The sequence below is a fragment of the Salvelinus alpinus genome, chromosome 33, assembly GCF_045679555.1.
Source record: "Salvelinus alpinus chromosome 33, SLU_Salpinus.1, whole genome shotgun sequence".
Classification (NCBI taxonomy): domain Eukaryota; kingdom Metazoa; phylum Chordata; class Actinopteri; order Salmoniformes; family Salmonidae; genus Salvelinus; species Salvelinus alpinus.
In genome coordinates this window covers 13374057-13400478 of record NC_092118.1, presented here as the reverse complement: position 1 = coordinate 13400478, position 26422 = coordinate 13374057, and the positions used below count along the sequence as shown (strand labels likewise).

At 45.1% G+C, this 26422-nt stretch overlaps 1 protein-coding gene across 1 annotated transcript in view; it reads left to right on the top strand.

Moving 5' to 3' along the window:
• Window positions 1-22114, top strand: part of LOC139562912 (docking protein 4-like) — a 62173-nt gene extending 40059 nt beyond the window's left edge. Inside the window, exons 3-9 of the mRNA XM_071381070.1 lie at window positions 6389-6496; window positions 8631-8745; window positions 8861-8980; window positions 18317-18506; window positions 19097-19235; window positions 19339-19453; window positions 19652-22114. Coding sequence (XP_071237171.1) covers window positions 6389-6496; window positions 8631-8745; window positions 8861-8980; window positions 18317-18506; window positions 19097-19235; window positions 19339-19453; window positions 19652-19794 — 930 coding nt within the window. The 3' untranslated portion in view covers window positions 19795-22114. The remainder of the gene's footprint in view (window positions 1-6388; window positions 6497-8630; window positions 8746-8860; window positions 8981-18316; window positions 18507-19096; window positions 19236-19338; window positions 19454-19651) is intronic.
• Window positions 22115-26422: the final 4308 nt, after the last annotated feature.

Sequence of the window (26422 nt, the reverse complement as noted above, 5' to 3'; positions counted from 1 at the left end):
CTTGTGAGGCGTCTGTTTCTCAAACTACTCTAATGTACTTGTCCTCTTGCTCAGTTGTGCACCGGGGCCTCCCACTCCTCTTTCTATTCTGATCAATTTAATGGACAAAAAGTGAGGTTTTCTTTCAAAAACAAGGACATTTCTAAGTGACCCCAACTTGTGAACGGTAGTGTATGTGCATACCAAAACGCATACCACACGCCTACACAGATTCAAGCTATGCAAATATATACACACATCCTAAAAAAGCAACCATGTGCACGAATTCACACATACTGTAGACACTGTATATAAACACAACATTTATAATAGTTCCCCTGTCCACTTCTCTTATCACATACGAGCACACTCTGTCTGCACAGACCAGAACAAGCACTCAAACACAGTATCTTTTTCCCCTGTCAAATGTGTACCCAGACAGTCACCTTCCTCTCCTGCCAAAACCCTGCCAGTCTACTGCCACTCTGGCCTTGTAAGGCTGGACAGCTGGCCTCGCCTCCATAGCCTGTAAGAGCTGTTCCAGACCACTGCTCTTCTTTGCTCTGTCCTCCCCCTCCTCTCTCCTTCCCCCCTATCCCCTCTTCCTCCTCCCCTCCAGCTCTCACTTTCACTCTCCCCAGAAGACCCTTGACTTCCCCAGTCATCTGGGCAGGCTAATTAACTCTCTCTCTTTCTCCCTCATCTCCTCACTCTACCTTTCCCTTTCAGCCTCTCCCTCCTGCTGTGTTTCAGTTAAATTGCAGCAGTCCAATCAGACTAATAACAGGCTATTTAGCATTCTGCTTCCGTTAGCGCTCGGTCCGCGTCGGTAGCGCTGTACTAGCTGGCCTCTCCTCGCCTCTTCTAGGCTCGGTGGAGGAACGGCCCTAATTGCTTCGCAGCCATCCCACTTGACTGTGTCCTGTTTTATAAGCAGGCCGGGAGGAGCATCATAAGACACTTTACTGGTGAATCAACAGACGAGCCAAGGTTGATCAGGGAGGATGGAGAAGGTCTGAGGAGATGTGGTTTAGGTAAACACAATGTCAGCGAGGACCTGTTAAATGTTTAATCCCACCTGAAGAGAGAGAGGGCTGATTGAACTGACTGACTCCGACTCTCTCAGACTGGACAGAACCTTCTGGAATAACAGCTCGGTATCTTTGTCCTGATCTCTCCTTGTTTTGACCTACCACCGTGTGTCTAGTCTAGGAATGTCAGTATGATCATGTGCCTTTCCACTGTATAAACAGAGCCGACTGTATGATGCGTAGATTGCCTCTAGCTAGATATTACACTGACACACGACGGATCTGTGGTTTTGTTTCCTCACCACGTGTAACTGGCAGCGGTTGGGGAAGATTGCCAGCGAAACCTCCGAACGTTGTTTTCTCAAGTTCAGACAATCCTAATGGAGTTAGGTCAAACTACTGTTTTGATGGGAGGGAGAATGATGTTGAAAATAACAAGCATCAGAAATCAAATGTCTCACTTTGAGAATCAAGCAGACTCCCTTCACCTCACAATCCCCCTGCCTCTCTGAGTCCGTTCCCACAGCTACAGTGACAGATCTATCTCTCTCCTCTATTCCCGTCTCTCTCCTTTTTCATCCCCCGTTCTTATTTCTCTACCTGATCCAGCCCCCCTGAGGAGCCAGTCATTGTGAGTTTCCAATGGGATCAGCTTAGAACGATTGGATGCTGATTTATGTTTCCCATTCAGATTTCTAGGTGAATTTAGGTGAATTGGTTTTGAATAAGATGATGCCAATCATTCCCATTCATTTTCTATTCAGACCTGCACATGTCTCATATTCTGAACCGTGTGTGTGTGTTTGTGTTTGTGTGTGTGTGCCTGTGTCTGTTGTACTGATTTTGTGTGTTGTCTCTGTGTGTGTGTGTGTTGTATAATAAGCTGGACATCAGCCTGGTGTCAACCTGTTCCCGTTATTAGCCGGTTAATCCTGGGATCAGGCCGGGGTGGGGCTCGTCCCAATTGGGCTGCTGTGACAGGCAGGATCTCCTGGGAGCCAGGGGGATTAATGTAGGCTAACTGCCTCTGGCCCCTTCTGGGGCAGTCGGGAGCCTGAGATGAGGAGAACCAGGGTGGAGCCAATTAGACTGAGGAGGGCAATCTGAGTGGAGTAGCAGAACGACTGTATAGGGAAGATACATTAGTGGTGCAGGATGTAGTACACGTGTGTGGGTATGTGGGTAATGTATTTACACAACGCTGTATGTGGATTGTTGTGTTCCCGTCAATGTGTCTAAAGAGCTCAGATATCACTCTCTGAAAGGGTTCTTAAAGGGGTGTAATGGCTACGATATAGATCATTGATAACCCTTATGAATGCTGAGCCCACTCTCGGTAAGTGTGTGACTTGACTATTCACATTCTCTTATCAGTCCCACTGGGGAGATCGATAGTACCTTACTCATGCCCTACTAATGCAAGGTTCTCTCGCTCTCACTCACTCACTCACTCACTCACTCACTCACTCACTCACTCACTCACTCACTCACTCACTCACTCACTCACTCACTCACTCACTCACTCATGCCTCCCGGCCTGTTTACAGGGGATTAGCTCCACCTCAGGGGAGAGAGCCATGCAAGCATGTCTACCTGCCTGGAATATCAATGGAAACCTATAAAATACTTCCTTTTCACTGTTAAGAAATGGCATGGGAGCAGGGACATTTGGAATACAAGGGGAGACCATCTCCACAAATCTCATTGTTACAGGCACCTTTGCTTTCAACAGATAAAGGGGGGGACAAAAGGTCTTTCTCTCGCTTAATCTTTGTCTGTCTTTCTGTCCGTGGTGGCCAGAGTAATTCTCCCTGTAGAGGTGCTGTCAGGACTAGAGGTCGACCGATTATGATTTTTCAACGCCGATACCGATTATTCAGTATTGTTGTAATTGTCATTATTACTAATAAATAAAAACAAAAGCCGATACCGATTAATCGGCCGATTTGTTTTTATTTATTTGTAATAATGACAATTACAACAATACTGAATGAACACTTATTTTAACTTAATATAATACATCAATAAAATCAATTTAGCCTCAAATAAATAATGAAACATGTTCAATTTGGTTTAAATAATGCAAAAACAAAGTGTTGGAGAAGAAAGTAAAAGTGCAATATGTGCCATGTAAGAAAGCTAACGTTTAAGTTCCTTGCTCAGAACATGAGAACATATGAAAGCTGGTGGTTCCTTTTAACATGAGTCTTCAATATTCCCAGGTAAGAAGTTTTAGGTTGTAGTTATTATAGGAATTATAGGACTATTTCTCTCTATACCATTTGTATTTCATTAACCTTTGACTATTGTATGTTCTTATAGGCACTTTAGTATTGCCAGTGTAACAGTATAGCTTCCATCCCTCTCCTCGCTCCTACCTGGGCTCGAACCAGGAACACAACGACAACAGCCACCCTCGAAGCAGCGTTACCCATGCAGAGCAAGGGGAATAACTACTCCAAGTCTCAGAACGAGTGACGTTTGAAACGCTATTAGCGCGCACCCCGCTAACTAGCTAGCCATTTCACATCGGTTACACCAGCCTAATCTCGGGAGTTGATAGGCTTGAAGCACAGCGAAGAGCTTCTGGCAAAATGCAGGAAAGTGCTGTTTGAATGAATGCTTACGAGCCTGCTGCTGCCTACCACCGCTCAGTCAGACTGCTCTATCAAATCATAGACTTAGTTATAACATAATAACACACAGAAATACGAGCTTTAGGTCATTAATATGGTCGAATCCGGAAACTATCATCTCGAAAACAAGACGTTTATTCTTTCAGTGAAATACGGAACCGTTCCGTATAACATTGCCTGCTAACCTGGATTTATTTTAGCTAAATATGCAGGTTTAAAAATATATACTTCTGTGTATTGATTTTAAGAAAGGCATTGATGTTTATGGTTAGGTACACATTGGAGCAACGATACGCACCGCATCGATTATATGCAACGCAGGACACGCTAGATAAACTAGTAATATCATCAACCATGTGTAGTTAATTAGTGATTATGATTGATTGATTGATTGTTTTTTATAAGATAAGTTTAATGCTAGCTAGCAACTTACCTTGGCTTCTACTGCATTCGCGTAACAGGCAGGCTCCTCGTGGAGTGCAATGTAATCAGGTGGTTAGAGCGTTGGACTAGTTAACTGTAAGGTTGCAAGATTGAATCCCCCGAGCTGACAAGGTAAAAATCTGTCGTTCTGCCCCTGAACAAGGCAGTTAACCCACCGTTCCTAGGCTGTCATTGAAAATAAGAATGTGTTCTTAACTGACTTGTCTAGTTAAATAAAGATGAAATAAAGGTGTAAAAAAAATCGGTGTCCAAAAATACCGATTCCCGATTGATATGAAAACTTGAAATCGGCCCTAATAAATCGGCCATTCCGATTAATCGGTTGACCTGTAGTCAGGACCTGTGCTTTTTGACGTGGCTGGGTCAGTCTGTTTAAAATGCATTAGGCCTGGGTCGACAGGGCAGGGAGCATGGCCCCTCTTTTCTGGAGGACAAAGACCCTTGAAATTGGTGACAGCAGAGGTGGATAAGGTGGCTGACCTGTGACCTTAGGTTTGCTGTGTTCAGTCAGAGGTGGTGGAGGAGGAGTGTGTGTGTGTGTGTGTGTGTGGTGTCTAGATGGGTTGTTCCTGCCGCTGAACACATAGTGTGATCAGAGAGACACTGAAATAGATTTTGGATTGCTTCAAATGATCTTTTTTGAGGCAAGGTATGCTAATACATGACTATTCAGTTCAGTTCTGAACGATGTGACGTCCATCACTTCCTCATATTTAATGAACCAAGGTATCGGAGGAGAATTTACAGCTCCCACTCCTCTCGCTCTCTCCCTCTTTCCCTGTCTACCATATCCTCTGTTTCACTCTCCCTTTCTTTTTTCATCTCTGTCGCTGCTCCTCCACCCACTAGCTTAATTACCAGGCTTCATAGTCAGTTTGCCTGGCAAGGCCTGATTGCTCTGAACGCTGGAGCTGAGGGAGGAGAAGAAGGGGGGAGGGGGGCACGATAGTAGACTGCAAGCTTGCCAACACACACACGCACACAGCTCCAATGAAGCACTGAGCCAATTGGTTTGGGATAACATTGGGGAGAATTAGGAGCTAGATGGCAGATACACAGAGGTAACTCTCCATTGAACAGCTGAATATCGTTGAGACATAATGGACTGGTGAGCACCTGCTCTCAACACGCCGTCAGCTATCCCACTGAAGGTAACGTTTTCATCCCGCTGACGCCAGGATCAGACAGGCAAACATCGATAGAGGAGCCGAGGCCGTCTTTTTGAAGGCTCCCTCTCTCCTCAAGGTTCAAACTCATTGTCACCAATTAAAAAGGACACATCAGAACAACGCTTTTTCCTTTCACCATGTCTCCATTTGAGCACGCTCACATTACGGTGTGCCTTTGTTGATGACGCTCTTGTTTAATCTCTGGATAAATACAATTGCATATTTAATTGGTCTTGTTATCTCTGTCACAGTGACACCAGTGTGTGTCTGTCTACGGCAGTGAGACATTGTCACTCAGTTTGGGGTCTTTGTATTCATTATACTAAGTCAGGGATTTCACTGGCTCTGTGGCCCCTAGCTAATAAACAGGGATGTGATAATGGGTTAGGGAAAGCGGAATGTGGGGATTGGCTTAGGGATGGCTGGCCCTGGCCGTTCCGTACTGTACTGTGCAGGTCCTGAGGTTGCCCTGGCAACAGGAGGTTTGCTTTAGAAGGACAGTGGAACATCGATCAAATAAAGACCCTGCCTTTTATAACAGAGATAAGGGGGATAAATGCCACTAAAGCAATAGCTATCTTATTGATGTGTGTGTGTGTGTGTGTGTGTGTGTGTGTGTGTGTGTGTGTGTGTGTGTGTGTGTGTGTGTGTGTGTGTGTGTGTGTGTGTGTGTGTGTGTGTGTGTGTGTGTGTGTGTGTGTGTGTGTGTGTGTGTGTGTGTGTGTGTGTGCCTGTTTGCATTACTGCGATGGATTTCTCATTATTCCATCAGGAGAGTTTGTGTCTTTGTCTGCCTCCTTAACTCAATATCGTATGTATAATAGAATTGTCTTGCATAAACAATGTTTGACTGATGACAAGGACCCGGCGCACTCCTTCTCATTTTCTACCTGTCTCTTTCTCTCTGTGTCTCTCTTTCACTCATTGCTAATCACTAAATGCTATTTTGATTTTCTTATAACACTTCCTGGTTAATTGATCAGGTAAACCAGAGGCAACCATTGTGTGCCTGCTCTTGATAGCAAAAGATTGTAAATCGTTATGCTTGAATGGGGTGTATATGTTGACATTGTCTTGCTGTTGGGTGGCTGGTTGCAGTATGTTAACTGACTGTTGTTTTTGTGTTGAGATTTACCGTCGCTGCTGGCTGGTGTTTAAGAAGTCGTCCAGTAAAGGACCACGCAGACTGGAGAAGTACACTGATGAGAAGTCCGCTTACATCAGAGTCTGTCCTAAGGTACCCCCCTCCCCCCGAGAGTGCTGCATGATAAGTCACGTTTCAATTGGCAAATGTCAGTTTGAAGGATGATGTCTGTGTGCGGCGTGTATGGTATTACTGTGAGTGGGTGATATACAGTGGGGAGAACAAGTATTTGATACACTGCCGATTTTGCAAGTTTTCCTACTTACAAAGCATGTAGAGGTCTGTAATTTTTATCATAGGTACACTTCAACTGTGAGAGACGGAATCTAAAACAAAAATCCAGAAAATCACATTGTATGATTTTTAAGTAAATAATTTGCATTTTATTGCATGACATAAGTATTTGATACATCAGAAAAGCAGAACTTAATATTTGGTACAGAAACCTTTGTGTGCAATTACAGAGATCATACGTTTCCTGTAGTTCTTGACCAGGTTTGCACACACTGCAGCAGGGATTTTGGCCCACTCCTCCATACAGACCTTCTCCAGATCCTTCAGGTTTCGGGGCTGTCGCTGGGCAATACGGACTTTCAGCTCCCTCCAAAGATTTTCTATTGGGTTCAGGTCTGGAGACTGGCTAGGCCACTCCAGGACCTTGAGATGCTTCTTACGGAGCCACTCCTTAGTTGCCCTGGCTGTGTGTTTCGGGTCGTTGTCATGCTGGAAGAACCAGCCACGACCCATCTTCAATGCTCTTACTGAGGGAAGGAGGTTGTTGGCCAAGATCTTGCGATACATGGCCCCATCCATCCTCCCCTCAATACGGTGCAGTCGTCCTGTCCCCTTTGCAGAAAAGCATCCCCAAAGAATGATGTTTCCACCTCCATGCTTCACGGTTGAGATGGTGTTCTTGGGGTTGTACTCATCCTTCTTCTTCCTCCAAACACGGCGAGTGGAGTTTAGACCAAAAAGCTCTATTTTTGTCTCATCAGACCACATGACCTTCTCCCATTCCTCCTCTGGATCATCCAGATGGTCATTGGCAAACTTCAGACGGGCCTGGACATGCGCTGGCTTGAGCAGGGGGATCTTGCGTGCGCTGCAGGATTTTAATCCATGACGGCATGGTGTGTTACTAATGGTTTTCTTTGAGACTGTGGTCCCAGCTCTCTTCAGGTTATTGACCAGGTCCTGCCGTGTAGTTCTGGGCTGATCCCTCACCTTCCTCATGATCATTGATGCCCCACGAGGTGAGATCTTGCATGGAGCCCCAGACCGAGGGTGATTGACCGTCATCTTGAACTTCTTCCATTTTCTAATAATTGCGCCAACAGTTGTTGCCTTCTCACCAAGCTGCTTGCCTATTGTCCTGTAGCCCATCCCAGCCTTGTGCAGGTCTACAATTGTATCCCTGATGTCCTTACACAGCTCTCTGGTCTTGGCCATTGTGGAGAGGTTGGAGTCTGTTTGATTGAGTGTGTGGACAGGTGTCTTTTATACAGGTAACGAGTTCAAACAGGTGCAGTTAATACAGGTAATGAGTGAAGAACAGGAGGGCTTCTTAAAGAAAAACTAACAGGTCTGTGAGAGCCGGAATTCTTACTGGTTGGTAGGTGATCAAATACTTATGTCATGCAATAAATTGCAAATTAATTACTTAAAAATCATACAATGTGATTTTCTGGATTTTTGTTTTAGATTCCGTCTCTTACAGTTGAAGTGTACCTATGATAAAAATTACAGACCTCTACATGCTTTGTAAGTAGGAAAACCTGCAAAATCGGCAGTGTATCAAATACTTGTTCTCCCCACTGTATATGGGTGTGTGTGTGGTGTGTGTCATTAGAAAGTCAGTCATTCAGTCAGTCTGTTCTCTGAGCCCCCTGTTTAGCTGCAGCGAGCAAATGTGCGTGTCTGAAAGGATCAACACACACACACACACACACACACACAGACACACACACAGGAGGCTGAAGGAGATGAGAGTAACACAGATCAAAGCCAGCCTCCCACTCCCAGCCAGAATCCAGGTCTCTCTGAAGTGTCTGAGCATAGGGTGACCACTACACCTGGCTACAACACTCCCTCTTTCTCTCCTCTCCTTTCTCTCGGAAAACTGAATCCGGTCAACCGGCAGCACATCATACAGTATTTAGACAGCTTGTCTGACCCTTTCAACCTCTCTCCGTGTTTGTCTAACCTCTTGAACTTTCCCATTGCCCAGGTGACCGAGATCAGCAATGTGAAGAATGTCACAAGGCTCCCAAGGGACACCAAGCGCCAGGCGGTAGCCATCGTCTTTACCGATGACACCTCGCGCATGTTCACCTGTGAATCAGGTGCTCCACACCACACTTACCTTATTGCAATAGATGTTTTCTCACAGTGTACAATCATCTCTGAAGTTTCCTGTTTTATGACACCTCTCTTTGCATCCCATTGGTCTAAACTCAGAGCTAGAAGCAGAGGAGTGGTTCAAAACCCTGTCAATCGAATGCCTGGGGACCCGCCTCAATGACATCAGTCTAGGAGAGCCAGACTTGCTGGCAGCAGGTGTTCAGTGTGAACATACAGGTGAGTGTCTGACTAGCACCATGGCACAGTCCTGCTCGACTTTGCTTTATGGCTATTTTTGCATTCATTATTTCTTTGTTTGCTCAGAATGTTTGCAATTTCCTACGATGACAAACACTTCTGGATCATCAATCGTAGGCTACACACTTATCTCTCAGCCTCCCAGACCTGGGATACTACACTCCTTTGTTCCCCACACGGGCTTACCTGTTGCTGCTGACCAAGATAACCGAAGGCAACGAAGAAGAGGAAGTTATCACTATGCTTTCAACCATCTAAAAACACAACCGAATTCTAATGGAAATAAATGAGTGTTGGTTCAGTTGTCATCTAAATGTGTTATCACTGCGCTTTCAACCATTTAAAAAGCACAACAAAGTTCAAATAGGAATACAATGGCAGATATTTAGTATTTCTACATCTTCATGTGTTATCACTGTGCTTCATCTAACAGCACGACCAAATGACCTGGATTGCGGTTGAGATGACATTAAAAGTACGTGGTGCAAGTGATCAACGCTGTTCAGTATTCTGCGCAGATTATTACAGCAATGGTGAAGATTTCTACAGATCTGCAGCCTTTGCTCGCTGTCTTGAACATGCCCACTTTCTATGATGACATTTTATAGTTACAGTATGCTAACCTCAAAATGTGGCCGTGGATGTGCTATTCATTTTAAGGTTGAATAACTACTGTTGTATACGTTTGTATAATAGCCTTAACTTTAGGCTATTTACTATATTACAAAAGTAATATTGAATTGTGTTTGGTTGACAACGCAACCAAATATCAACATTTAAAGGATATCTAATGCTTGGGATAGTTTCATCTGAGCCACTGGCTTAATCCTATTCTTTAACTTTTATTTTTGCTTTAGTTAGAGGTGAATCCAACATATCATTTGTTAAGATACTGTATTGCAAAAGAGATTTTGTATTGTTTGGTTGTCAACAAATTCCAGTTTGTCTACAAATTAATAAATCATGTTGGATTCACATCTTCATCTCAACCAAGAATCATAGTTAAAGAAGAGGACTAAGTCAAATCAGGCTGTGTCTGATGATGTAGTGCACATAAAAATGATTTTCCCATGTACCCCTCCATCCATCCCATTTTCAACTCTGCTGATAGTTTTGCCACCAAAAAAATGTTGCCTTATAGGCTGTAACAAATGTGCCCACTCTGGTCTTGGTACTTTCTCTCCAGTTGTTCATGAAGGCTTTTCCACTGCCATCTGTCGCATAATTAATTTTACACACACAATAAGATTCCACCTTGTCTAGCGTATTTTGTTTTGTCGACATTTGGAAAGTTTACAGAAAAATGTGCTGTTTCCATCAGGCCTGTCATTAAATGTTTTATCCAACATGTACTTTACTCACATTAAAAGATTGGATGGAAAACCTGGTTATTGAAAAAGATTCCACGTCACAATACACGTCACAATACATTGACAAATTACGTTGAAACAACATTGATTCAACCAGTTTGTTCCCAGTGGGACGGTTTATGGACACTCGACTCTGCTATTTAACCAGACGGCTTTTCCATTTTCCGAATGGATCGAACGGGGGCTTCTGGTAAGAGTAGGGAGAGGTGTACTCTTCCTCATCAACACTTCCTGGTGTACCGAAGTTGAAAACATCTTCAGCTCCTGTTCATCTGACCTGGAGTTTATGATGCTTAAATGCCAACCCCACTATATGCTCAGGGAATTCACGCATGTTATTATTACAGCTGTGTACATACCGCCACAAGCGAACACCAAGGCGGCACTCAGCAAACTGTATATTAGCCAGAAAGAATCCTCACACCCGGAAGCAGTCTTTATTGTCATGGGGAATTTTAACCAAGCATGTGTGAAACTAATTCCTTCACTCTTCTGGGAAGGCTTTCCACTAGATGTTGGAACATTGCTGCGAGGACTTGCTTCCATTCAGCCACAAGGGCATTAGTGAAGTCGGGCACTGATGTTGGGCGATTAGGCCTGGCTTGCAGTCGGCTATACATTTCATCCCAAAGGTGTTCGATGGGGTTGAGGTCATTCTTCTGCAGCATTCAATGTCAGAAGAACAAACCCAGATGACCCGGTGGCGCGCGATGTGTACAAGGGGAACACGTACGAGCTCAACATATCCATTAGGGACCCAAAATGACAATACAGACTCAAACTTGAATTGATGTTCAACAACTCAGGCTCACGACTCATGTGGCAAATCCAGCTGTGTGGTGCCCACCGAAGCCTCCCTTCCGACAAGCTTAACACATTCTATGCACGCTTTGAAGCAGACAATACCGAGCCATCCAGGAAGACTCTCGCTGCTCCAGACGGCAAGGTGATTTTGCTCTCCGAGGCTGACTTGAGAGTGAGAACTGTCAAAAGAGTGAATACTCAGAAAACGGCATCCTCAGTGTGTGCGCTGACCAGCTGGTGGGCATCTTCTCTGATATATTCAACCTGTATTCCCCACCTGCTTCAAGGAAACCACAATCATCCCAGTGCCAAAGAAAAACAAGGTGACATGCCTAATGACTATCAGCCCGTAGCACTTACCCCGGTCATCATGAAGTGCTTCGAGAGGCTGGTCATGGCCCACATCAAGACCAGCATGCCAGACACACTGGACCCACTCCAGTTTACCTACTGCTCCAACAGATCCACGGAAGATGCCAGTTCCATTACTATTAACATGGCCGTAACACATCTGGACAAGAGGAAAACCTACGTGATAATTCTGTTCATTGACTACAGCTCAGCATTCGACACTATAGTTCCCTCCAAACTCGACACCAGCTCAGAGCCCTGGGCTTGGTACATGAATTGCTCTGTTCACGACTGCTAGGCACTCCAGCGGGTGGTGAAGACGGCTCAGAACATCACTGGGACCGTGCTCCCACCAATCCTGGACAATTACTCGAAACGGGGCCTGCTCGTTCTGAAGAAAGCTGATCAGGAGGAGTATGGAGTATGTTTGAGGGGGAGCTCCGATACCCAGATGACCCTGATGTAGTGTGGGATGTCAGGAGGGATAGCACATGCAGCTTCTCCCAGCCCCCTCCTCCCACAGACATCGAGAGGATGAGGAACAACATGATCAAGGTGCAGAAGGTCTTTGCCCTCATCAAAGAGATTCTCACCTGCATGGGGTTCATGTGGATGTTGCTCCTGGTGGCGTATGTTCAGCGGGACCCTAACGCTTACTTCCTGACTCAGCACATTTGGCAGCTTCAGCCAAGGGATCTCAGACAGCATGAGCCACAGAGATGCGTTCACCTGGGCAAATACCTCTCTGCTCAGCAACCTCTTTGGAGAGTTCCCAGGTTTCCTCACAGATTGGAACTCCAAACTGGTTGGTAATGCCCGTCTTCGCCAGGTGAGGATGCAGAAGAACTCCTGCCGCATCGCCCGCTCCATGCACCAGGCTGTACCTGACTATCATGGTCCATACTCATAGGAGGTGGACGACATGGGCTCCTATGGGCCAGGCTGGAACCGCTCTGCGAGTGAAAACACCTCAATGACCCTCCGCAGCCCCTGGCAGTACCAAACCCAGGCCCGACTCAGAGCCCAACCCATCTGGCTAAGGTTGTGGTCCTCTACAGGGGAGGGGGGTTTGTGGTGGAGTGAGTTCTGTGAGTCACAGAAGGCTAGCAGTACCCTTCAGTATCTGTTTGACAACACCTGGCTTGATATGTTCACCCGAGCAGTCTTTGTAGAGTTCACATTGTCACACTCATGCTGGAGACCACAGCTGTAGAGCGTTCCAGTTTCGCAGTGACCTGCGGAGTGTCCGACTATACCAGCCTACCGGTGGACTCCACATCTTTGTCATGGCCTCTGAGGTCATCTATTTCCTCTTTATCCTCTACTACATGTATGTTCAGGGCAAGCTGATGAAGCAGCCGAAGTGGGCTTAATTCAAGACAAAGTGCAACCGTCTGGAGCTCGCCATCATCCTCCTGAGCTGGAGCACACTGTCTGTCTTCATTAAGAGGAGCCTGTTAGGGAACCGGGACATGGAGTACTACCACAACCATAAAGACTTGTTTGCCAGTTTCCATGAGACAGCCACAGAAGATGTAGTGCTGGGGTGTCTGATCACATTCCTGGTGCTACTGGCTACAGTCAAACTGTGGCATCTGCTGAGGCTCAACCCCAAGCTACACATGATCACAGCCGCACTGCAATGAGCCAGGATTGACATATCAGGCTTCCTCGTGGTCATCACCATTATGTTCCTGGCCTATTCTATCACTTCTTATGTGATGTATGGCTGGAAGCTGTACTCTTATAGGACTCTCTTGGATGCTGCTCTGACCACGGTTAGCTTGTAACTGGGCATCTTTAACTATGACGAAGTTCTTGATTACAACCCGGTGCTTGGTGCATTCCTCATCGGCTCATGCATTATATTCATGACCTTTGTGGTTCTGAACCTGTTCATCTCAGTCATCCTGGTGGTGTTTACTCAAGAGAAAATACATCACAAGCCCTCAGAGGAGGAAGAGATAGTGGAGCTGATGCTGATGAAGCTCTGCAGCTTGTTTGGAATAAAAATTAAGAAGGAAGACTGACAGCCCCACGGAGAATGGCATGACTGCCTCAGCAACTAACAGAGGATTCTCCACTATATCCTCATAGATGATTACTTCTAAGTACTGGTGTACCACTAAGTATGTATTCACAGGGAGCTGTCATGTTCACTTCTGTTGCTTCATAGGAGCAGTGATGCATTTGTTGACTTGTTGCCTCTAGCTGTTTAATTATCTAATATATCATGCATAAATGAGGTTATTTGTGCCGTTTTGTGATCTAAACCAAAGCTTTAAAAATATGGAGGAAATAACAACTCCTTCTGTTACCTCACGTTTCTGTCACAAATACACATATGTATGGTTACTATGATAACATGTAAGGAGACAACAATGAGGAGGAGAGCAGGATACAAAGATATTGCTAATACAACAGCATTGGAATTACAGTTGAAGTCGGAAGTTTACATACACCTTAGCCAAAAACATTTAAACTCAGTTTTTCACAATTCCTGACATTTAATCCCAGTAATAAATCCCCGTTTTAGGTCAGTTAGGATCACCACTTTATTTTAAGAATGTGAAATGTCAGAATAATAGTAGAGAGAAAGATTTATTTCAGCTTCTATTACTTTCATCACATTCCCATTGGGTCAGAGGTTTACATACACTCAATTAGTATTTGGTAGCATTGCCTTTAAATTGTTTAACTTGGGTCAAACGTTTCTGGTAGCCTTCCACAAGCTTCCCACAATAAGTTGTCTGAATTTTGGCCCATTCCTCCTGACAGAGCTGGTGTAACTGAGTCAGGTTTGTAGGCCTCCTTGCTCGCACATGCTTTTTAAGTTCTGCCCACAAATTTTCTATAGGATTGAGGTCAGGGCTTTGTGATGGTCACTCCAATACCTTGACTTTGTTGTCCTTAAGCCATTTTGCCACAACTTTGGAAGTATGCTTGGGGTCATTGTCCATTTGGAAGACCCATTTGCGACCAAGCTTTAACTTCCTGCCTGATGTCTTGAGATGTATATATCCACATAATTTTCCTGCCTCATGATGCCATCTATTTTGTGAAGTGCACCAGTCCCTCCTGCAGCAAAGTACCCCCACAATATGATGCTGCCAACCCCATGCTTCACGGTTGGGATGGTGTTCTTCAGCTTGCAACCCTCCCCCTTTTTCTTCCAAATATAACGATGGTCATTATGGCCAAACAGTTCTATTTTTGTTTCATCAGACCAGAGGACATTTCTCCAAAAAGTACGATCTTTGTCCCCATGTGCAGTTGCAAACCATAGTCTGGCTTTTTTATGGCGGTTTTGGAGCAGTGGCTTCTTCCTTGCTGAGTGGCCTTTCAGGTTATGTCGATATAGAACTTGTTTTACTGTGGATATAGATACTTTTGTACCTGTTTCCTCCAGCATCTTCACAAGGTCCTTTGCTGTTGTTCTGGGATTGATTTGCACTTTTCACACCAAAGTACGTTCATCTCTAGGAGACAGAACGCGTCTCCTTCCTGAGCGGTATGGCAGATGCGTGGTCCCGTGGTGTATATACTTGCGTACTATTGTTTGTACAGATGAGCGTGGTACCTTCAAGCGTTTGGAAATTGCTCCCAAGGATGAACCAGACTTTTGGAGGTCCACAATTTTTTTTCTGAGGTCTTGGCTGATTTCTTTTGATTTTCCCATGATGTCAAGCAAAGAGGCACTGAGTTTGAAGGTAGGCCTTGAAATACATCCACAGGAACACCTCCAATTGACTCATGATGTCAAGTAGCCTATCAGAAGCTTCTAAAGCCATAACATAATTTTCTGGAATTTTCCAAGCTGTTTAAAGGCACAGTAAACGTAGTGTATGTAAACTTCTGACCCACTGGAATTGTTATACAGTGAATTATAAGTGAAATAATCTGTCTTTAAACAATTGTTGGAAAAATGACTTGTGTCATGCTATAGTTTGTTAACAAGTAATTTGTGGAGTGGTTGAAAAACAAGTTTTAATGACTCCAACCTAAGTGTATGTAAATTCCGACTTCAACTGTATGTTTGTTGTGAAATTAATTAAAATGGTTTTGAACAATGGGAAAAAAAGGAAGGCCCGCATCATCATCAGGTAGCTTAGTGGTTAGATCCAAGCCTACAAGGTGAAAAATATGTCGATGTGTCCTTGAGAAAGGCTCTTAACCCTAATTTGTTCCAGGGGTGTCGTTCTACTATGGCTGACCCTGTAAAACAACACATTATTCCTTATTCTAAAATGTATTAAATCGTTTTTTCCCCTCATAAATCTACACACAATAACCCATAATGACAAAGCAAAAACAAGTTTGTAGAAATGTTTGCTAATTTATTGAAAATAAAAAACAGAAATATCACATTTACATAAGTATTCAGACCCTTTACTCAGTACTTTGTGGAAGCACCTTTGGCAGCAATTATAGCCTCGAGTCTTCTTGGGTGTGATGCTACAACCTTGGCACACCTGTACTTGAGTTTATCCTATTATTCTCTGCAGATCCTCTCAAGCTCTGTCAGGTTGGATGGGGAGTGTTGCTGCACAGTTATTTTCAGGTCTCTCCAGAGATGTTAGATCGGGTTCAAGTACGGGCTCTGGCTGGGCCTCTCAAGGACATTCAGAGACTTGTCCCGAAGCCACTCCTGCGATGTCTTGGCTGTGTGCTTAGGGTCATTGTCTTGCTGGAAGGTAAACCTTTGCCCCAGTCTGACATCATGAGCACTCTGGAGCAGGTTTTCATCAAGGATCTCTCTGTACTTTGCTCCCTTCATCTTTGCCTCAATCCTGACTAGTCTCCCAGTCACGGCCGCTGAAAAACACTCCCACAATATGATGTTGCTACCACCATGCTTCACCGTAGAGATGCCAGGTTTCCTCTAGACGTGACGCTTGGCATTCAGGCCAAAGAGTTCGGTCTTAGATTCATCAGACCAGAGAATCTTGTTTCTCATGGTCTGAGAGTCTAGGTGCCTTTTGGCAAACTCCAAGCGGGCTGTCGTGTGCCTTTAACTGAGGAGTGGCTTCTGTCTAGTCACTCTACCATAAAGGCCTGATTGGTGGAGTACTGCAGAGATGGTTGTCCTTCTGGAAGGTTCTCCCATCTCCACAGAGGAACTCTAGAGCTCTGTCAGAGTGACCATTGGGTTTTTGGTCAGCTCCGTGACTAAGGCCCTTCTCCCCCGATTGCTCAGTTTGGCCGGGCGGCCAGCTCTAGGAAGAGTGTATTTTCATTTAAGAATGTTGAAGGCCACTGTGTTCTTGGATCTTCAATGCTGCAGATTTTTTTTTGGTAACCTTCTCCAGATCTGTGCCTCAACATAATCCTGTCTCAGAGCTCTACGGACAATTCATTCGACTAAAGAGGCCTTTCTACTGACTCTGAAAAACACCAAAAGAAAGATGCCCAGGGTCCATGCTCATCTGTGTGAACGTGCCTTAGGCATGCTGCAAGGAGGCATGAGGACTGCAGATGTGGCCAGGGCAATAAATTGCAATGTCTGTACTGTGAGACGCCCAAGACAGCGCTACAGGGAGACAGGAAGGACAGCTGATCGTCCTCGCAGTTGCAGACCACGTGTAACAACACCTGCACAGGATCGGTACAAGATGGCAACAACATCTGCTCGAGTTACACCAGGAACGCACCTATACTCGGAGTGGGATCAATTTGAAGGTGGAGGGTCCGTCATGGTCTGGGGCATGTGTCACACCATCATCGGACTGAGCTTGTTGTCATTGCAGACAATCTCAACGCTGTGAGTTACAGGGAAGACATCCTCATCCTTCATGTGGTACCCTCTCTGCAGGCTCCTCCTGACATGACCCTACAGCATGACAATGCCATCAGCCATACTGCTCGTTCTGTGCATGATTTCCTGCAAGGCAGGAATGTCAGTGTTCTGCCATTGCCAGCGAAGAGCACGGATCTCAATCCCATTGAGCATGTCTGGGACCTGTTGGATCGGAGGGTGAGGGCTAGGGCCATTCCCCCCAGAAATGTCTGTGAACTTGCAGGTGCCTTGGTGGAAGAGTGGGGTAACATCTCACAGCAAGAACTGGCAAATCTGGTGCAGTCCATGAGGAGCAGATGCACTGCAGTACTTAATACAGCTGGTGGCCACACCAGATACTGACTGTTACTTTTGATTTTGACCCCCTCTTTGTTCAGAGACACATTATTCCATGTCTGTTAGTCACATGTCTGTGGAACTTGTTCAGTTTGTTTCAGTTGTTGAATCTTGTTATGTTCATACAAATATTTACACATGTTAAGTTTGCTGAAAATAAAAGCAGTTGACAGTGAGAGGAGTTTATATTTTTCAAATGCACACCCCACCCACGAGCTGTTCACTTCTTTACCGTTGGAACATGGGGTCTGATACCAACAGTTTCTATCTACAAGCCATCAGAATGCTGAACACTTGAACTGGACTGACCACCTGCACTGACTTTCCGCACCTTAGTACACACACACACACACACACACACACACACACACACACACACACACACACACACACACACACACACACACACACACACACACACACACACACACACACACACACACACACACACACACACACACACACACACACACACACACACACAACACACAACACAGCTGCTGCTACCAGTCTCTTATTATTATTGCTAAATTGATCATCTCTCCTACTCTCTGATGTGTTGTGGATACGGGTCCTGGCTTCTACAAGTCACTTTATAATGTGTGGTATGTCATGCTGAACTAAGACTAGTAATATCCCTTCCTGTCTCCCTGTCAGAGCGTTTCAATGTGTTCCTACTGCCCTGTCCTAACCTGGACATCTATGGGGAGTGTATGATGCAGATCACCCATGAGAATATCTACCTGTGGGACATCCACAACCCTCGCACCAAACTGGTCACCTGGCCGCTCTGCTCCCTGCGCCGCTACGGACGAGATGCCACGCGCTTCACCTTCGAGGCTGGACGGTGAGGGAAACACTCATTGAGGGAGGGTGGGCGGGAGAGGTATGGAGAGTGAGGCATGGGGAGAAGAATGCAAAAGCTGCAGAAAAGCAGGACTGTGTAACCAGTTGTATGTGCCTAGCCCATAGATTGCTTGATGAAAAACGCATACAGACCACACACACTCATGCTCGCAGACAGACAGACAGACAGACAGACAGACAGGTGCCCTGCCCAGGAGAGCCTCATAAAGAGATTGATTGAATAGATTAGAGGAAAATCAATGGTGAGCGAGGCGTTCTTATCTCCTCCTGTGCTTTGATAAACTTGAAAAGAAAGGATTCGGTCCACTTGCAGGGTGCCCCCCAAAGGACAAAGATAAGAGTGTACTGCCAGTAGGGAGAACGTAGTCCCACACTGCCCCCTGGTGGTGGTTAGAATGCAGTACTATTGGCTGTCAATTGCTTGAGAACAATTTGTGGTAAATACAGTGTGCCTGCAAAAGGACTGTTTGCAAAAACATATCTATATATGGTGAATTGTCGATATTACCTATATTATGGCCTGTATGCACATGCATGTTGTACTGAGCAGTGTGTGTTGGTGTGTTCCAGGATGTGTGACAGTGGAGAAGGCCTGTACACATTCCAGACGCGGGAGGGAGAACAGATCTACCAGAGAGTCCACTCCTCCACCCTGGCCATCGCTGAGCAGCACAAGAGAGTTCTGATGGAGATGGAGAAGAACAGCAGAGTAAGGCATAGTTACACACACACACACACATACACATACACACAGTATTCTCTCTGGTGGTTATATAATACTGTGTTTTTTATCATTTTTTTCTCTCTGTCAGTTGCCTAAAGGTTCTGAGACGGGCTCCTACCCCTGTACCCCCACGGCCATCCTGCCCCGCAGTGCCTTTTGGCACCATATCACTGGCACTCAGGGGGGCATGGACCCAGCCCATGGTAAACCACAGCCTAGACTACAATCTCAACCACACAGCACTGGGGCTAGAGTGGGAACATTGGTCTGAATATGGAAAGTGTAAACGTTTGAACATGGGGTCTGGAGTTTAACGAATCATACAGAAGCTTATGGAGTAGGCTGCACCTGTAGACATGACTTTTTCTCGTCTGTCTCTTGTGTCCTGTCCTGTCCTGTAGGTGACATGTTTGGTGGTTCTCAGACTGGCGCTGATGCAGACCTGCTCTCCACCCGGCTGCCCTCAGAGCCACGCCACGCTACCATGCCCCTGGCACACAGCCAACACTCGCCCCTCCGCTACCCCACCTACCCCAGCCAGTGATCCCAGGGGTGCATTGCAGACCCCTAGCCTCCTCCACCATACCCCTACTCTGTACCGGAACACTCCTCCCATTCTCCTTTCTCTGCAGTGCTCACCTCGACTCCACGCCCCCTCATCTACCCTCCAGCCAATCAGGTTGGGGTGGGGTCATAGGACCTCCCCTAAAGCTGGTAGCTCTGTGAAGCAGGACATGACAGCGCCTCTGGTCTTCTCTTCAAAGGCTGGTTACCTGAAGGAACTTCAACCCCCAGAATCCCTCACTGTGGGGTCAAAGTGCATTGTGTGAGCCGGCAGTGGCATGTTGCCTCTTAGTGAGCTGACATTGTGGCATGGTGCATCTCTCTCTGCTCTGCTGTTGGCGTGGAGGAGGAACAGGAGGAGGAGGGGTGTGAGCTGTAAGGATGTGATTTAGTGGGTGTCCTCTCTTCTAACCCCTGTGAAATCGTGTTTTTTTTCTGACGGGATTCACCTCAACCCCCTTCGCGAAAGACCTCTACTTGTACCTCATGCCAGCTCGTAGCAAAGTTCAATGTTACGGGCTCAGGACGTCCCCATATAGCTCTTATTGGTGGTCAGAACAGAAGGTCCCCTTCCTACCATCCAGCTCCAGCATGATAATGATTGTGGCGCTCGCTCCAACCCATAACCTCAATCTGACAGACACGTATGTAAAACAACCGTTTCCTCCCAAGAACTGGCCTTGGCTTCCAAGTCTGTGTGTGTGTGGGTGGAAGAGAGACTGTCCCTGGACTATCAGCCAACCAAACACCTGGTCTAATTCCACAGAGAAACAATGGACCACTTGTCTTTCATCTTTCTTTAAAACAACTTTTTTTTTTTACTTGTAGCAGACATAACAACCTGACTTTGCCTTGTATTCTGTTCTGTGTGATAAAGAAAATAGACATAGATTTTTCTGGGAGGGAGGGCCACATGCCTCTGAAGTCATGACTTCGTTTGTTGTTTTCTCTTGGTTTCCTGCCATTGGGTTGTGAAGACATCCAAGGCTGTTCATAATGGTAGTGGAACCCTGTCCTCTGTGTGTGTACTGCATGAATGGAATACACAGTTACTGACATATGGCCACTTTAAAACCAATGTTAAGAGAGAATTTAGACATGGTAAATAATGTAAATGTCACAAAGATGTAGCCACTCCCTCGAACCTCATCATTGTTGTGAAGGCCCTTGGTCTGAGGGAGACACCACGGACTGTGTCATAGTGTGGCTCCTCATTGAGTTTCCTGTCAGGCACAAGAGCATAATGAACTAGTGAAGTTGTGATAATCATTATTAATGTCCCGTGTTTGTAGTTTCACAGACTTTCTGGTGTGTGGGGTGGGTTACCGCCTGACCAAAATGGCTCTTGACATGTTTGCACTTGAAGATTATTATTATTATTTTTTTTAAATGTGTTTTGATAAATCAGGAGGCATTGCTCTTAATTTGGTTCATGTGAGGGATAAGCACAGATCTAGGGCGGGTCCATAAGTTACCTGCCTCAGAGGACCCTCACATGGAGTCCTTTTATTTTAGGGCTGTAGCCTAGATACTGCTGGTGGGTTAGTAAGTAGATGACTGTTGCACAAAGAGAGAAAAACATGTATTTATAGCAGTAAAGTACAGTATATAACCTGCCCTCTACAGAGTTCTTACATAAGATTGGGTTTATAACTAATAATGCTAATTATTTAAACCCATCTCAACATTAGAGTATTTGATTGACTATGAACTAAGATTTTCCAACTGTGTATTCATTTGTGACACTTGGATATAACCCAGCAAATGCACCCTGTAGTGAGATTATATCTATATATATATACACACACACAAGTTTTAATGACTTCAACCTAAGTGTATGTAAACTTCCGACAATATACAGTTGAAGTCGGAAGTTTACATACACTTAGGTTGGAGTCATTAATACTTGTTTTCAACCACTCCACAAATTTCTTGTTAACAAAATATAGTTTTGGCAAGTCGGTTAGGACATCTACTTTGTGCATGACACAGGTCATTTTTCCAACAATTGTTTACAGACAGATTATTTCACTTATAATTCACTGTATCACAATTCCAGTGGGTCAGAAGTTTAAATACACTAAGTTGACTGTGCCTTTCAAACAGCTTGGAAAATTCCAGAAGAGGATGTCATGGCTTTATAAGCTTCTGGTAGGCTAATTGACATAATTTGAGTCAATTGGAGGTGTACATGTGGATGTGTTTCAAGGCCTACCTTCAAACTCAGTGCCTCTTTGCTTGACATCATGGGAAAATCAAAAGAAATCAGCCAAGACCTCAGAAAAAAAATTGTAGACCTCCACAAGTCTGGTTCATCCTTAGGAGCAATTTCCAAACGCTTGAAGGTACCACTATTGTACAAACAATAGTACGCAAGTATAAACACCATGGGACCACGCAGCCGTCATACCGCTCAGGAAGGAGACGTGTTCTGTCTCCTAGAGATCAAATCAAAGTTTATTTGTCACGTGCGCCGAATACAACAGGTGTAGACCTTACAGTGAAATGCTTACTTACAGGCTCTAACCAATAGTGCGAAAAAAAGGTGTGTGTGTGTGTGTAGGTAAGTAAAGAAATAAAACAACAGTAAAAAGACATTTGAAAATAACAGTAGCAAGGCTATATACAGACACCGGTTAGTCAGGCATATTGAGGTAGTATGTACATGTAGGTATGGTTAAAGTGACTATGCATATATGATGAACAGAGAGTAGCAGTAGCGTAAAAAGAGGGGTTGGCGGGTGGTGGGACACAATGCAGATAGCCCGGTTAGCCAATGTGCGGGAGCACTGGTTGGTCGGGCCAATTGAGGTAGTATGTACATGAATGTATAGTTAAAGTGACTATGCATATAAGATAAACAGAGAGTAGCAGCAGCGTAAAAGAGGGGGCACACAATGCAAATAGTCCGGGTAACCATTTGGTTACCTGTTCAGGAGTCTTATTGGCACTCCGGTACCGCTTGCCGGGGTCTTTGACAATTTTCAGGGCCTTCCTCTGACACTGCCTGGTGTAGAGGTCCTGGATGGCAGGCAGCTTTGTCCCAGTGATGTACTGGGCCATACGCACTACCCTCTGAAGTGCCTTGCAATTGTCGTACCAGGCAGTGCTGCAACCGGTCTGGATTCTCTCGATGTTGCAGCTTTAGAACCTTTTGAGGATCTCAGGACCTATGCCAAATCCTTTTAGTTTCCTGAAATAGGCTTTGTTGTGCCCTCTTCATGACTGTATTGGTGTGTTTGGACCATTCTAGTTTGTTGTTGATGTGGACACCAAAGAATTTGAAGTTCTCAACCTGCTCCACAACAGCCCCGTCGATGAGAATGGGGACATGCTCGGTGCTCCATTTCCTGTAGTCCACAATCATCTCTTAGTCTTGGTTATGTTGAGGGATAGGTTGTTATTCTGGCACCACCCGGCCAGGTCTCTGACCTTCTCCCTATAGGCTGTCTTGATGTTGTCGGTGATCAGGCCTACCACTGTTGTGTCGTCAGCAAACTTAATGATGGTGTTGGAGTCGTGCCTGGCCATGCAGTTGTGGGTGAACAGGGAGTACAGGAGGGGACTGAGCACGCACCCCTGGGGAGCTCCAGTGTTGAGGATCAGCGTGGCAGATGTGTTGCTACCTACCCTCACCACCTGGGGGCGGCCCGTCAGGAAGTCCAGGATCCAGTTGCAGAGGGAGGTGTTTAGTCCCAGGTTCCTTAGCTTAGTGATGAGCTTTGAGGGTACTATGGTGTTGAACGCTGAGCTGTAGTCAATGAATAGCATTCTCACAAAGGTGTTCCTTTTGTCCAGGTGGGAAAGGGCAGTGTGGAGTGCAATAGAGATTGTATCATCTGTAGATCTGTTTGGGCGGTATGCAAATTGGAGTGGGTCTAGGGTTTTTGGGATAATGGTGTTGATGTGAGCCATTACCAAATCAATCCCAGAACAACAGTAAAGGACCTTGTGAAGATGCTGGAGGAAACAGGTACAAAAGTATCTATATCCACAGTAAAACGAGTCCTATATCAACATAACCTGAAAGGCCGCTCAGCAAGGAAGAAGCCACTGCTCCAAACCGCCATAAAAAAGCCAGACTACGGTTTGCAACTGCACATGGGGACAAAGATCGTACTTTCTGGAGAAATGTCCTCTGGTCTGATGAAACAAAAATAGAACTGTTTGGCCATAATGACCATCGTTATGTTTGGAGGAAAAAGAGGGATGCTTGCAAGCTGAAGAACACCATCCCAACCGTGAAGCACGGGGGTGGCAGCAATGCGTTGTGGGGGTGCTTTGCTGCAGGGGGGACTGGTGCACTTCACAAGATAGATGGCATCATGAGGCAGGAACATTATGTGGATATATTGAAGCAACATCGCAAGACATCAGTCAGGAAGTTAAAGCTTGGTCGCAAATGGGTCTTCCAAATGGACAATGACCCCAAGCATACTTCCAAAGTTGTGGCAAAATGGCTTAAGGACAACAAAGTCAAGGTATTGGAGTGGCCATCACAAAGCCCTGACCTCAATCCTATAGAAAATGTGTGGGCAGAACTGAAAAAGCGTGTGCGAGCAAGGAGGCCTACAAACCTGACTCAGTTACACCAGCTCTGTCAGGAGGAATGGGCCAAAATTCATCCAACTTATTGTGGGAAGCTTGTTGAAGGCTACCAGAAACATTTGACCCAAGTTAAACAATTTAAAGGCAATGCTACCAAATACTAATTGAGTGTATGTAAACATCTGACCCACTGGGAATGTGATGAAAGAAATGAAAGCTGAAATAAATCATTCTATTTACTATTATTCTGACATTTCACATTCTTAAAATAAAGTGGTGATCCCAACTGACCTAAAACAGGGAATTTTAACTTGGATTAAATGTCAGGAATTGTGAAAAACTGAGTTTAAATGTATTTGGCTAAGGTGTATGTAAACTTCCGACTTCAACTGTTATATATACAGTGGGGAGAACAAGTATTTGATACACTGCTGATTTTGCAGGTTTTCCTACTTACAAAGCATGTAGAGGTCTGTAATTTTTATCATAGGTACACTTCAACTGTGAGAGACGGAATCTAAAACAAAATCCAGAAAATCACATTGTATGATTTTTAAGTAATTAATTTGCATTTTATTGCATGACATAAGTATTTGATACATCAGAAAAGCAGAACTTAATATTTGGTACAGAAACCTTTGTTTGCAATTACAGAGATCATACGTTTCCTGTAGTTCTTGACCAGGTTTGCACACACTGCAGCAGGGATTTTGGCCCACTCCTCCATACAGACCTTCTCCAGATCCTTCAGGTTTCGGGGCTGTCGCTGGGCAATACGGACTTTCAGCTCCCTCCAAAGATTGTCTATTGGGTTCAGGTCTGGAGACTGGCTAGGCCACTCCAGGACCTTGAAATGCTTCTTACGGAGCCACTCCTTAGTTGCCCTGGCTGTGTGTTTCGGGTCGTTGTCATGCTGGAAGACCCAGCCACGACCCATCTTCAATGCTCTTACTGAGGGAAGGAGCTTGTTGGTCAAGATCTCGCGATACATGGCCCCATCCATCCTCCCCTCAATACGGTGCAGTCGTCCTGTCCCCTTTGAAAAAAGCATCCCCAAAGAATGATGTTTCCAACTCCATGCTTCACGGTTGGGATGGTGTTCTTGGGGTTGTACTCATCCTTCTTCTTCCTCCAAACACGGCGAGTGGAGTTTAGACCAAAAAGCTCTATTTTTGTCTCATCAGACCACATGACCTTCTCCCATTCCTCCTCCGCATCATCCAGATGGTCATTGGCAAACTTCAGACGGGCCTGGACATGCGCTGGCTTGAGCAGGGGGACCTTGCGTGCGCTGCAGGATTTTAATCCATGACGGCGTAGTGTGTTACTAATGGTTTTCTTTGAGACTGTGGTCCCAGCTCTCTTCAGGTCATTGACCAGGTCCTGCCGTGTAGTTCTGGGCTGATCCCTCACCTTCCTCATGATCATTGATGCCCCACGAGGTGAGATCTTGCATGGAGCCCCAGACCGAGGGTGATTGACCGTCATCTTGAACTTCTTCCATTTTATAATAATTGCGCCAACAGTTGTTGCCTTCTCACCAAGCTGCTTGCCTATTGTCCTGTAGCCCATCCCAGCCTTGTGCAGGTCTACAATTTGATCCCTGATGTCCTTACACAGCTCTCTGGTCTTGGCCATTGTGGAGAGGTTGGAGTCTGTTTGATTGAGTGTGTGGACTGGTGTCTTTTATACAGGTAACGAGTTCAAACAGGTGCAGTTAATACAGGTAATGAGTGGAGAACAGGAGGGCTTCTTAAAGATAAACTAACAGGTCTGTGAGACCCGGAATTCTTACTGGTTGGTAGGTGATCAAATACTTATGTCATGCAATAAAATTCAAATTAATTACTTAGAAATCATACAATGTGATTTCCTGGATTTTTGTTTTAGATTCCGTCTCTCACAGTTTAAGTGTACCTATGATAAAAAGTACAGACCTCTACATGCTTTGTAAGTAGGAAAACCTGCAAAATCGGCAGTGTATCAAATACTTGTTCTCCCCACTGTATATATATATATATATATATATATATATATATATATATATATATATATATATA